Source organism: Stegodyphus dumicola, chromosome 9 (genome assembly GCF_044657685.1).
Source record: "Stegodyphus dumicola isolate Sdum_Otavi_A_Nest chromosome 9, ASM4465768v1".
Taxonomy (NCBI): domain Eukaryota; kingdom Metazoa; phylum Arthropoda; class Arachnida; order Araneae; family Eresidae; genus Stegodyphus; species Stegodyphus dumicola.
This window is the reverse complement of record NC_140776.1, coordinates 143915003-143929257: the sequence shown is the minus strand read 5'-3', so window position 1 is coordinate 143929257 and position 14255 is coordinate 143915003. Positions and strand designations below refer to the sequence as shown.

At 33.8% G+C, this 14255-nt stretch overlaps 1 protein-coding gene across 2 annotated transcripts in view; it reads left to right on the top strand.

Moving 5' to 3' along the window:
- The first annotated feature begins 13813 nt into the window (after window positions 1-13813).
- The window catches only part of HDAC1 (histone deacetylase 1), a 77321-nt gene continuing 76879 nt past the window's right edge, over window positions 13814-14255 (top strand). For both annotated transcript variants that reach the window (XR_015043106.1, XM_085824188.1), the window contains exon 1: window positions 13814-14010. Coding sequence is in view for 1 of the 2 variants with exons in the window: in XM_085824188.1 (XP_085680314.1) it covers window positions 13965-14010 (46 nt within the window). In the remaining variant the exon portion in view is untranslated. The remainder of the gene's footprint in view (window positions 14011-14255) is intronic.

Genomic DNA, 14255 nt, shown 5'->3' with positions numbered 1-14255 from the left:
TGAAATCTTGCATCTTAAAAGGAAACCAGATACTTTTTCTGGTAGTAATGAAAAAAATCTGAAGGTATTCCTAAAGGTTTTCTAAAATTGCCAGAAGGAAACTTCCAAAAAATGCTACTAAATATGTAATTAGTAAAAAAAGGTTGTCATCTTCATTCATCTAAACCCAAAGATAGCAGTCAGCCTTCTACAAGTAACCCAGATAATCCTTATAGTCAAACAGAATTTGTCACCTCAACCTAGTTCAGTTTCATGTATCAAATCTCGGAGAAGTCATGAATGTCATATTTTTTCTGGCATGTAGGCATTTGAAATCTGCTGAAGCAAAAGTTTCCTAGAGCAGCCGATGATAGAAAAAGATAAATACAAGACCATTGGCTAATGAGTTGCACTTTATTTTGCATATACAATCTTATGCTTTCAAATATATTTTCATTTCAGAGCACATTTGCCAAAATGGGACCTTCATTTATTACTTATGTAATTATCATTTATTATTTTAAAAAATTATATTTATTATAGAATTTCAAAATTTTAGTGATCAGTTTATTAATTAAACTTACTTAATTTTTACAAAAGTAATTATTGAGATATCTCAGGCTATTATAAATCTCAGTATATGATAAATTTTAAGGTATGTATATATCTGAAACTGTAAAGAAGAAATTAGGCACATTCACATTATGTAACTAAATTCATTTCATAAACTTGGTATATTTTTAATATATTAGAGGTATTTTGAACTGTGAGTCATAATTGGTTTGGTTTAGTTGATTATTGCAAAGCAAACTATTCTCTTTCTAAGGGCAGGATGCCTTCGTGGAGGACTTTCTCGGGAAAACTAGCTCATATACATGGTACAGGTAGGAAAAACCATGAAAACACCCATGCAGACAACCCAATTCTTCTGAAATTGAATAGGAACTGCCCGTATTCAGTAATTTTTTACCACTCAGCCACTGGTTACCTGTGAGTTATAAGATATGTGCTGTCATTTACACTGAGTAATATAAATTCTGCTTTATCATAATTGATGACACTTTTGTATGTCTTGCATTAAACTCGCATTTAAAATTCTTTTACCGTAAATGCAAAATTCAAGGAAGGGAAAAAAATATCTGTTTCAAAAACATTGAGATTAATAGTTTTAGAAATTTTTATAATACCAAGAGTAATTTCCTGTAAATAGTTATTCAGAATACCAAGAGTAGTAAATTGCAATGTTATATAGAGAAAGGAATGAAATTCTAAAATAAATTGCATTATAGATAGAACCATTGTACAGTATAGATTATCTTGTATAAATAAAGCAACAAGAAGAAAGTTCACAAGGCTTTCAACTTTACATGTCAGTATTGAAAAACATTCTACAAAAGGATGAGAAGTTTTACACTGAATTTTGACTATGTGGTTTAATGTTTTATTAATCATAAGCATATCCATTTCAAGTGCTATCTGCCTAGAACAAGATGCTTCTTAGCACCAAAAACATGGCAGCAGTTCAATTGAAAGCATCCTTAAATCTTCCATAGAGTTAAAGATGAAATTATGTAACTTTTACATGCACAGTATATAAAATTTAAAACAATTTAATGCCTTACTTATAGGCATCTTTATCAAGAACTGCAAAAGAGGTTAGTTTATCAGGGTCAATGTTCCTTCTTACCTTCTTCGGGAACATACAAGGACCTGACTCGGAACAGAGAGCTTACTAAAGCTATGTTCACTAATTGTGGTAAGTAGACAGGATACACACGAAGGGTATACAAAACCCTTTATTTTTCTCTATATACAATAACTTCCGTACTTCGGAATACACTGACCCGCTACTTGGGGTCTAACGTAAAAGTATAAAAATAAAACTAAACTCTAATTTAACTTTAAACTAATAAACGTGGAAGATTGGCCTTATATTAACAGGAAGCGTATGTAGTACAAAGAACTGTGAACACTACAATACGTTTTAAAATTTATCAAGAGGATTAAAACCTCTGGCCTGGAAGGCAAACAGCAACTGCGTAACTTCTAAGGTAAGCGGCCTGCTTTGACTCAACTGCTTCCTCTTTTCGCTTGGCAAAAAGCCACAACTTAAATACTTGGCGTTCGCCAGACAAACTTTGCATAAAAACCTTAACGCTTATAATTCTGGCCGGAAGTAGAAAATAAGAAGTGATAGTAAAGATTTAAAATAAAATAAACGTTAGTAAAACTTAAGATCCTTACAAGTTTGATTGTCCTATCAATGCAAAACTGAAGTGTTATAGCAAATAAAAAAAATATTGTAAATAATCTTTATTACAAAAATAAGATAGAATTTATATAGCTAAAGTATTTTTCATAAACAGCTGAAGGACACTGAAAAAAAGATCTGTCTTAATATGGGAGAAATTGCACTTGTGTCCCTGGTATTTAATGAATAATAAGAGGAAAGTTAAGCATTTAGGTAGTGAAGGAATTATTTAATGTAGGAGAAACCAATTCATTAAGCATAATTCTAACATTATTTTGATAACATTTATGAAATCAGCCTGTGAAAATGCTCTATTCTAGCTGTAAGATATATAGCAGTCTATGTAAGATTTTATTAGAAAGACACACAAAGGCCATTATTGGTTTTCGTGGTTTTCCCATGCGTAACGTAAATATGAGCGAGTTTATCTTAATAAGTCCTCCATGAAAGCATCGTTCCTCTTAAGCAGATACCCCTTGTAAACATCGCTATATTCAATTAATTTAACCTACAATTTCAGTTGCATTTCTGTAACATATAAAACAACACACCAAAAAGGAATTATCTGAATGAGACGAAAATCTGTAGATGGATTGAAAACGAAACTAGTATGATAGGAATTAATTTTTTATTTAGGAAATACAGCTACAAAAGCAAAATAAATAATGCAGAGTCCCACCTTTAGTTAGCCCTAATGAAAGCTCTAATCCGGTTAGGCATTTGACTCGTAGAGTTGGCGGATGTGCTCCTGGAGGATTCCTTGGCATATACTTTAAAACCGGCAAGTTAGATCGGCGCCATTCAGGGAGGGTCGGACATGGCTCCTCAGAGCCGAAACGTGCTCAGTTGGGGAGAGATCTGGCGATCGCGCTGGCCAGTGAAGTGTTGGAGACGCACGAAAACAATTAGTAGAAAGGCATGCCGTGTGCGTCCAAGCATAACCCTGCTGAAATGTAAGCCCAGAGATCCGTGAAAGGAAGGGCTAGAATCTCATCGAAGTGCTGCCGTGCTATAAGAGTGCCACACCAAACGAGGCCGTCTGTCTAATGAAATGGCACCCCATACCATAGTTCCTGGTTGTCTCGTTGACAGTATCCAGATGAGTATGCATTGCTGTTCTGAACGTCTCCAGACATGTCTTCGCTAGTCATCGGAACTCACTTCGAAGCAGGACTCATGGCTGAAAGCAATTATATTCTAGTGTGTTAGATCCCAGGTCGAATACCTCCGGCACCGCTGCAAACATGCTTAACGGTGTGCAATGACGATGGGTAGCCGGCACAATGCCTTCTGTGACTTCAGCCCCGTTCCCCGAGTCTCATTATCGCTTGTCATTGCACTGATGTTTCGGCTACACGTCGGATTAAAGTATCAGAGGCTGAGGTTGTGAGCGTGTTCGGACGATAACTTTGTCCTTGCGTTCTGCCGGCGCTTTTGCTCGACCGTTACATTCTTGACGCTCTCTACAACCATGGTTCACCCATTCCTATCAACATCATAGAATGGTTGCATCTCTCGGATCCAAATATCTATCTATCCTGCAGCCACCCTCATTCCTTTATTCTTAAATAATGACATCTGCTCGTACTTTTGACGAACCTGTCTACGAGACATTGGTACAGTCCACCTAGATCGACGGACCCATACTCGCTTGGAAGTTATGCATTATCAGTGGAATATCTTCCATTTTATGTACCATCCGTGCATAGCTTAGTTGACAGAGCAGTGGAGTGTAGAGGTGTTGACACAGCTATCCATTTCATCTGGATGCTCCGCTGGAACTCCATAGCTTGTCAATCATTCAACACTAAATGTTAATTATTTCCATATTTCGTCGTAAGGTATAGCCATACGCAATTTCTACCTATTTAGATAACTTCTCAGTGAGTCGATTTCTATGTTATAGGCTGTATGTATACCTGTATGTATGTACGACAGATTTCAATTTATTTGCAACAGTACTTATTTGTCAGCTGATAACATTACGCTACTGCCTATTAAAATTGCAACATCATGAAGGCGACATGCAATAAATTTGCATGAACCCCAAGTACTGCATCCTGGATATAAGAACAATTAGCATTCCAGCGCATGCATGCAAAGCATGTATGAGTAATACCATCTGCATTGCATATACATGGGGGAAAAATTGAACAACGGGTTTTTCATTCAGAAATCGTATTTAAGCGTTAGTTGCTCGGTTTAAGATTATATTACCCCCCTATAAAAAGAAGAAACTCTTACTAGTATGCGTTGGAATTCGACCACAGCAAGATCGTGGACTCTTTGGACTATGATTCATTCTTCCAGGGCATTGCTGCTCATGTTGATCGGGATCCCATGACTGTAAGGTGAATATGAGATCAATGGGTCCATATTGAACGCCGTGCAAAATATTAGCGGCCTTGGGGCATTAAAACCCGAGAAAACATTGCGGGCAGTGAGATGATGTCTGCAGCACCACGGACAGTCAGCACGGTGACCACTGTTGCTGCTTCCCATGACGCTACAACAGAAACAGGTGCACCTACAGTGGACGTCATCGACAACACTGGACATAGGAGTGCACCATGTCGTGATTCAAACGAAACCCATTCTGCGTACAGCATGATACGAACGCATTTGTGTGCAGAGGCACAGAGAAGAATGACGTTGCCAACTTGCATTCATGAAAATCACATGAGCCCAGCACCTGTCATGCTGGTATGAGGTGCTATTCCGTCTTGTTCCCATGGCAAACGTCTTTACATTTGATGTGTTAATGCCCGTGGCTGTGTCCTGTCTTCAAGGCCTGCGTGACGCCATCTTTCAACAAGATGATACACGATCTTATGTTGCCTGTTCTGTCCTGAAATTCCTTGAGACAGAATGTGTTCGAGTGTTGTCCTGATCAGCACATTCTCTATATCTCTCGCTCATCTTATCATGGGTTGCCTGGAGATTGCCATGCCATTACTGGCCATAAAATAGAATTGAAGCTGCATGGAATGAAGTACCTGTGTTTGTCATTCGAGCTTAGTTCGATTAGATGCTCAGCCGGATTACAAATGTTGCTGCTGCCAGAGGTGTTAGCTTTATGTACTGAATTGCGCATGTTATTAACCCCATACCGCTTGTTAAATTAATCATATCTTCCTCTCATTACATTAATAAATACGACATCTGCAGCGCCACGGACAGTGACCACTGTTGCTGCTTCCCATGATGCTACAACAGAGACAAGTGCACTTACAATGGATGTCATCAACGACATTGGGCACCATATCGTGATTCATACGAAACCTATTCTGCGTACAGCATGAGAACGAACGCATCCGTGTGTGGAGGCATAGAGGAGAATGAACGTTGCCAACTTGCATTCGTGAAAGTCATACGGGCTCAGCACCTGGCGTGTTGGCATGAGGTGCCATTCCACCTTCACCCTGGTCACCTCTTGTTCCCATAACCGGTAATGTGGGCAAATGTCGTTACATTTGTGATGTCTTAATGCCCGTGCCCTGTCTTCAAGGCCTGCTTGACGCGATCTTTCAAGAAGATGATGCACGAACTTATGCTGCCTGTGCTGCCCTGAAGTTCTTTGAGACAGAATGTTTCCGAGTGTTGCCCCGATCAGCACATTCTCCGGGCCTCTGACTCATTGAGAACATCTTATTTTGGGTTGCCGGGAGATTGCCATGCCATCACTCACCAGAAAATAGAACTAAAGCTGCATGGAATGAAGTACCTGTATCAGCTTAGTTCAATTAGATGTTCAACCGGATTACAAATGTTACTGGCTGCCAGATGTGTCAGCTTTGTATACTTAATTACGCATGTTATGAACGAGAAACCACTTGTTAATTTAATCATATCTTCCTCTCATTATATTAAATGCAATACGATAAATATGATTCTGTTATTTGCTTTGCTTCCTGGTATAGAAATTTTAATTAACAGCACCGTATTTGTTATCTTCTTATGAATCTGTACTACAATCTAATTTTTTGAACCATCAATATTTGCATATTTATATCAGAAGCTATCTCATATTCAGGTTCAGCTCTGTTAGGTGTGCAGTGTGTGCTTGCAAAAAAGCCACCAGATCCCTAGTTTGACTTATAGTGTATTTTAAGGAATACAATCCAAACACTTGGTTACGTATGAATTTGGTGTTTCTATGCTGTAGGTATGTATAGGGCTGCCCAGGCAGTGTAATGGTTAATGATGCTGAATGCCGTAGTGAAGGGTCTGGGTTCGAATCCCGAAGAAGGCGTAGCTATTGGTAAACTTATAATATCTTCACATTATAAGCCACCATGTGCATGGATGTTTGTCAGCTTATAATGTGAAGCTATTATAAATTTACAATCATCCATGCTTTCTTCATGCATGAAGCAAGCGAGCATTCAAAATACAAGGCCAGCCGAAATTCTCTCGAGAAGTTGATAGTAGAGGAATAAAAGTTGGGAGACCCTCGGGACACCCGCAGGTCCATCTTCCATTAAAAACTGAGGTGCAGCTTATTAGTTAAAAAGACTCAGCAATACACAATGTACTTTCGGGAATGGATGGGTGCTTACCAATTAACTTAACCTACAACTGTATTTTCCAGTTGGGATGTTATGAATGAAACTTCTATAGGATAGAATATGTGAAAAGATTTATTTCCATAAAATAAGAGAGTGCTTTTAAACTTAATAGTCCTCAAATAATATTAAAAATGATTTTTAATGGAAACATAGTGAGATATACCTAAATTTATTTACAGCGTCTCCTGTATTCCCGAAAATTCTTATAAATGCTGTTAGTACAGAAAGTTTTCAAAGCCAAACATTATTAGCAACATAAATAAATGTACAGGGGGGTGGGATCCAAAATGATTTATATAGTTTTTTTGTGGTCAGTACAAAATCTTAATTCAGAGTGAATTAGTTTCGACGTTGTTTGACTGATTGATAAATAGCACTCTAAAATAATATTGGCTGGTTAACTTTCGAATTACAAAACATCACCAGCATTATATAGACAGACATTACTAGAAATGTGTATTTAGGAAGTCACTTGACATGGATTAATAGAGGAATGATGCAGTCCAGAGTGGTTTATTATAAGCAGTTACTATTTTTAGTACAGAAACTGAAAATACCTAAATTAAAATGATGAGTTAAGAGCAAAACAAATTTAAATTAGAATCTTGATTTACATAGTTTTTATCTATCAATCTCTAGATATACACTTAACAATATACAAGAAACATTAAAAAATTAATATTCTATTTTCTGAGATATATTTTAAATATATATGTGGAGAAAGACTTTAATATCTATAGTTCAGATTTCAGACACAAACTGTCTGCCTAAAGAGATTTGGATTTATTAAGTTATGGAAAAGTATGCTAGTGTATATTCCTTGATGGAATAATGCTGTTAAGGAGGGTTTTCTGACAGAAACTGTCTTGTACTCATGTTATGCAAGGGAGAATCTATGAAAACAAGCATGCAGCCAATCTGTTCCCTGGGAATTGAACTTGGACTGAACTATCAGTGCTCAGTTGTCTTACCTGCTGGGCTATGAAGGAAAAAAGATGCCTTCATGGATAACTTTCTACGAAGAACTGCCTCTGTTCATGTTATATATAGGGAAAACCACGGTGAAGCATCCACGGAGCGAATTTGTTCACCATAATTTGGAGTTTGTCTAACTATCAATGTTCAGCAGTCTTACCCACCAGATTCCATGGTAGGCTGTATATATTACAGATACAGTTGTTAATCACATTTATGGATTTTATGCCATCTCAGTGTGTTCCCTATGTTCCATTCCTTTCCAGTGTGTATGATTTCAAACATGAAAGCAAGATTTCAATATGCAAGCAATAAAAATTATTTAATACATAGCACTAATACTGTTATATGAGAAAATAAAGCAAAGATTATACAAAATTCCGAAAAAAAAAATTCATATTGCAGTAAACTACGTAACACCACATTTCACAAGTGACAATGTATTGTTTTCAGAGATTGTTTAAAGAATCTACCTGGTAATAACAAAAAATTTTCAATTTGTGTGAAAACTGTCACTAAATTTAGTTTGGTAATGACACAAGATTTTCAATGTATTTTAATAATATTAATAACTTTGTTATTCTGCATGTGATAGGATACAAAATCAAAATGTTCATGTTATGTCTGAAGGCATGATACACAGACACACAGACAGGCAATAGTTAAAAGAGGCAGAATAGTTTTAATTCTTTAAAAAAAAAAAAAAAAAAAAAAAAAAAAAAAAAAAAAAAAAGTGATAATTGCTTTTTAATACCATAGACTTGAGCCACAGTTATATGGCAAAACTGTTGTTAATAGATTTTTTTTACTAAATTAGGTTAGATTATTTATATTGCACAGCACATAAGGGTTATCTGCAGAAGGGGTGGGTACTTTTGTGGAGAACTTTCTTAAGGTGAGCTGGCTTGTATTACATTAAACATGTCCAAAACCACAAAAACTCTTATGCAGCCAGCCCATTTACAAGGATTTGAAGCATCCATATTTAGCGATTTCGCCACTGGTGGATGTTTGTTTATAGAAGACACAAACATCTAGAGAATTCAGGTATGCTTGAGATTTCAGTCTCTATAGGGGTATACTGATAATCAGGGTTAGGTCAGATTAATTTATTAAAGCAAAACACAAGAAAATATCTGCTCAAGGAGACATATATCTTTGTGGAGGATTTTCTACAGGAAACTGGTTTGTATTTATGTTTCATATGGAAAGCCATCCAAACACTCATGCAGTCAGCCCGCTCATTGGGATTTGAACACGAGTCAAACTAACAATATTCAGCTTTCTTATTCACTTGGTCGCTGGTGGGCTACTTAGAAAAACTAAAAGAAGTAGGTATGAAATGTCAAAATTTGTATTTCAGCTTTTTATCAGAATTTGTATTTTTATCTTGTGTTCTTGCAGAGCAGTGATATTTTTGAATAAAGACTAATCAAAACTATATCAATGTCCCTTTTTCAGCTGACCATTTTTGTTAAAATATTCTACTTACATAAGCATTTTTTAAAATTTTAATCAATGACAATTTAATTATAGAGATATAAAATATAAAAAGAACTGCCATCTTATTCATTTAAACTTTTATATAATAAATTACGAAAAGCAAAATAACATGATTTCTTAAACAATTCAAAATTAATTTTTAAGATGGTTTTAATATATAAATACCAAAGGAAGATTCATTAGACGAAATTATTTCTTTCACAGTTGAAAAAAAAAGTTTTTTAATTTTATATTTTATTCATAGACTTCATTGTTGAATTGATAAACAATTTAATGCATTAAACTGTCACATATCTTTAACTTCTGGTTAATTTTAACACCATTAAATGCTACAATGTATTACATGTTACAAATATAGATAACTGATTTCAAGAGAAGTTAAAATTTACTGTATTACCATGATTGTTATTAGTGATACTTTGATCCAGTATTTATGGTGTCACATACACTGAATGTGTACTCATAATTAAACAAGTTAATAATCATTACTTAATATCCAGTAATATAATTTCATCACTGTATATAACAGGTAACAACTGCTAATGCCTAATTGAAACTTTCTAAATATTTTATGAAATTGATCTCCATTAGCTAAAATATTTTTCAAAATATACTTCACTTGATAAAACATTCACTTTTCAGTGGCGAAAAAAATTAACATACATACATATTAATAATCCTTCGAAAAAACCCTTTAGCCAGGTATATATTTCATAGCAGCCATCCTTTGTATGCTTTTGTGAGGTAAACATTCAACTTGATTTGAAAAATATGTTACTTTTAAAAAATTTTCTTTCCTCTCCTATCTTTATATATCTTCTACAACAGGGATTTTCAACCAAGGGGGCTTCAGGGGGAAGAACATGGTCAGCCTTTTATTTATATGTTAAGTATTTAGTTTTAGTTCATGAATAAAAAATCTACTTTTGTTCAAGTTTTGGCACTTATCAACATTTTCTACACTTTTGTTGTTTAATTTATAAAACAAGTTGAAACATAGTCTGAATCTAAATAAATGTATATGCATTTTTCAAGAGGAGAGGGGGGAAGGATTTTCTAGCAATGTCGAAAGAGATGCAAGGGGCAGAATAGGTTGTTTTATTATTTTTAATACATCTATGTTATGGTATTTATTGTAATTAAAGCCATGCCTTTCAGATACTTTTATAATTGATGAATCAAAATAATATCCTTTTAAACTTTATTTAAAAATCTAAAATGTGTACATAGGAAGTATTTTTGTGTTTTTTGTGAAGGGGAAGGCCATAGAGTACTGTACTTCCTTTGTATTCTCAGATTAGTCATGCTACTGTAACATTTATGTTCTCAAAACCTGTGCACTGTATTATCAATTTCCAGGTTACAACTTTTCCAGGTTGACTAAAAAGAAAAATAAATTCACAAATGTTTTATTGCACAGAACTTATAAGTTCACAAAATGTTGAGTAGACACTGAAAATTAAAAAGAGTTGAAAATAAAAATCATAATACAACCAACTCCAGAAACCACCTGTTGGTTTTTAATGATCTTTTGCACATGTTGGTTCATAAAGACTGGACAAGTTTCACAAAGATTTAAGAATATTTGCATAGGCAGTTATATTCCTGTATTAGCTAATTCTGTTTCAAAGTCATCAGACATCATGTCAGTAAGAACTGCACGTTACAATTCAGAAATATTCAAGAAACACAATTAGGTGTTTATCATGTTTCAAAATTAGCAAAGCTTTTCAATAAAAAAGAAATATTTTAAGTAAACTGCCAAGGGTTTCTTATTTCAACAATAATGCTTACTTACACGAATAAAGAAATAGCGGTACTGTTCTGTTATCGGGATTGAGTTCAGAAATGTATGTTTGTGTTTATGTATGCATGTATGTGTTCATTGAATGCATACATAAGTACAAATATATGTGTGCATACAAACACACATATAAGCACATACATACCAACACACGTTCATACATTTCTGAATCCAGTCCCTTGATAATAGAACAGTACCAAAATAACTGTTACTGCTTTTGCTCAGTATCCGAGGAAGCATATTCCTTGGATGTACGAATTGTAAACTTTTCTATACTTTATTTTTTATAGCTAATAAATAAAGCTTTTCCTTCAGATTTTCAACTTTTCTTTTTCAGTTATAATTAAAAACAGATTTTAATAGCAGTAAACTGAAAATAAAAGAAGTGACATACTGCTGTTTAAAATAATTTAAAAATAAAGCAGTAATTTGAAAATACAGAACTATGGATTTTTACTTGACTCTTAATCTATACAATCTCCTCATGGTAATGGTAAAAAGCATGGAAAAAAAAAAAAAAAAAAAAAGAGGGGGAATGAGACTGTAAGCTGTCAAACTATTGGGGTTATAGAAAAATATAGTTAGTTTTTTGCTATTACGTGGGCCTTCAGCCCACTTCAGGATCAATATAGGGATCAAACCTCACTACTGCATCACATAACAACTAATTCGTTGGAAATTTGGATCATTAGATATATTTTGTATTTCCTAATGCAAATCATGGTACAGATATTTATAGGGCATTCATTACGATTTGAGGTACATTATGAATGCAGGTGCTACCAGGATAAAAAAATTTATCTTTTCTGCTACGCTGCTGACCACTACACATTTCAAAAGTAATATCAACATGGTAGTTACACATATGGCACTGTTTGACTTTTGTTTTTACTTATCAGAGATTAGCAAATAAGGCATAGTTTGAAATTATTATACACACAATGTGATTTCAAAAAATTAAATTAGTAATTATTAAAAAGACACACAAATTCTGTTTCAAATGACAATTATGTTTCAAAAGCAAAACAACGTGAGTTGCTTATTACGTGAGTAAATTATGAATTACGAGGCTCAGTTTGGCCATGCTTGATCTGTACATAAAGTATATGGCATATAATTAAAAAAAAAAAAAAAAAAAAAAAAAAAACTTCTAAGAAACAGTATATTCTTAATTTGTTTTAAGAATATGTTCTGAAAATCATTCAGATTTTTGAAGTTTTAAAAAAACAATTTTTTTTCTCTTTCATACGATATATAAATTGCTATTTCAGTGTCAATGAAGTATCAGACTTTCAGTACTCAGCTACATAAATTTCTATCCATAAAAATTTTTTTCTTACTTTTTTATCAGCAACTAATAACAGATTTTATTTTAGATATAAAAAAATGCACTCAGATATATATGTTCTGCTTTACCACTCAGAAATAATACTTAAGCGAATTTTGTGTCATGGGCTATACTTTCACATCATTTTGAGTTTATTAACTTTCTTTAGAATATGGTCACTTTTATCTGGTTGCAAGTGTAGTCTCCCTTTTCTTTTTTGTTTATTATCTCTGTCTTTAAAATATATTGAACTCACATTCTCTACATTCATTATATATTCTTTATGAAAATGAATATTTAGACAAAATAATGCATAAGACAATTAACATTACAGAACTAATTCTAGAATGGCTATTATGTGGAAGGCTATTAAATACTGAATTGTAAAGTAAATAATAGAAGCATATTTCTATCGTAGTTATATGAGAACTGAATAATATGAGGTTATAGTATGGTTAGTTATACGAGAATATCTGAAATAATATTTTCACAAGCATACACATAATGTTTCAATACTTTTACATAGTTTTCAAAGTTTTCAAAGCTGAAGAAGTTTAAAATAATACACATCCAGAAATAAGTGTCATGTATAAAATTCTAAAGTTATTTAATGAAATACTTTTTTATGAATTGTACTTCACTTGTATGAATTGTAATATTACTTTCATCACTGCATTCACTGTTGAAATTTAAAGATGTGTAGCCCGTTTATATGTTATGTAATTCCCTAGCATTTATTCTAGATTGTAACATGTAACAAGTGCACTTCAGTAAAATGACATTAAGTCAAATTGTAATACTTTTATGGGAAAGCACATATCCGATTTCTTGTATTAAGGGACCTAATGGGTAGCTAAAGCTGCAGAACATTTATTTGGTGAGTGTTTGAGTGCTATCTCTGTTCATAATTTTTCTGATGTGTAATATAAGTGAAAAACTTGTATACTTTGTCATACTAAAGTAATCTAATGTTATCTAATATTGGTAAAAATATAGTTTAGTGTATCTGATACATATGTAGATCATATGAGCAGGAATGTGATATATTAATACATATATAAAATCGGATCGAAAAGTAATTGCCCTGCGTTTTCGCAATAGACGCACATTATTCGACTTTTAATGCTAGCAACATAACACAACAAAATTAGCATTCAGATACCAAACAAATATAAACACATCTTAATCGCGTTTTTCCCCATGTATTTTTCTTTTCTCCTTAGCACCTATTCCCCACATGACAAGGTTCTTTAATATTCCCCACATGATATTTACTTCCGTTGGCATAATGAAATGTCGCCCATATCCTTAAAGGAGCCAATTTGGCGAAACCAAGGCTGTTCTCCGAACCTTAACCGCGTAGGCTCCTACAAAGAATTAGAGATTCTTTGGCTCCTAGCCGTGCAACTGACGGGAAATTAACCGGCTTTGTAATTTTCGCAATGGCATATTGGCATCAGTGCACGTTACTTTTGGTCGGAACTTTGTTCGTTTCCTGAAGTTTTTTGAAATATATATATTTAATTTTGTGAATGAAAATTAGTAACATATAAGATCATGACTGCTCCTCACTCAAAGAAACGAGTTTGTTACTATTATGATGGTAAATATTTTTTTTTTCTTCTATAATTTAAATAAAGTGAATCCTGTGGTAAATGGAAGCTACTCTAGTATTAACTCTGATGCATAGTTGTAATGCAAAATTTGTTTTGAAATTGTTTGCAGTTATGAAATTTGTGATCCCTGTTACAGCATCAAATGTCGATCATGGAGCTCTAGCATATTCGCGTATTTTAAAATTTAAGGATAGTGGGCACGCATTAGTACTGAAATGTTTTGCATATTATA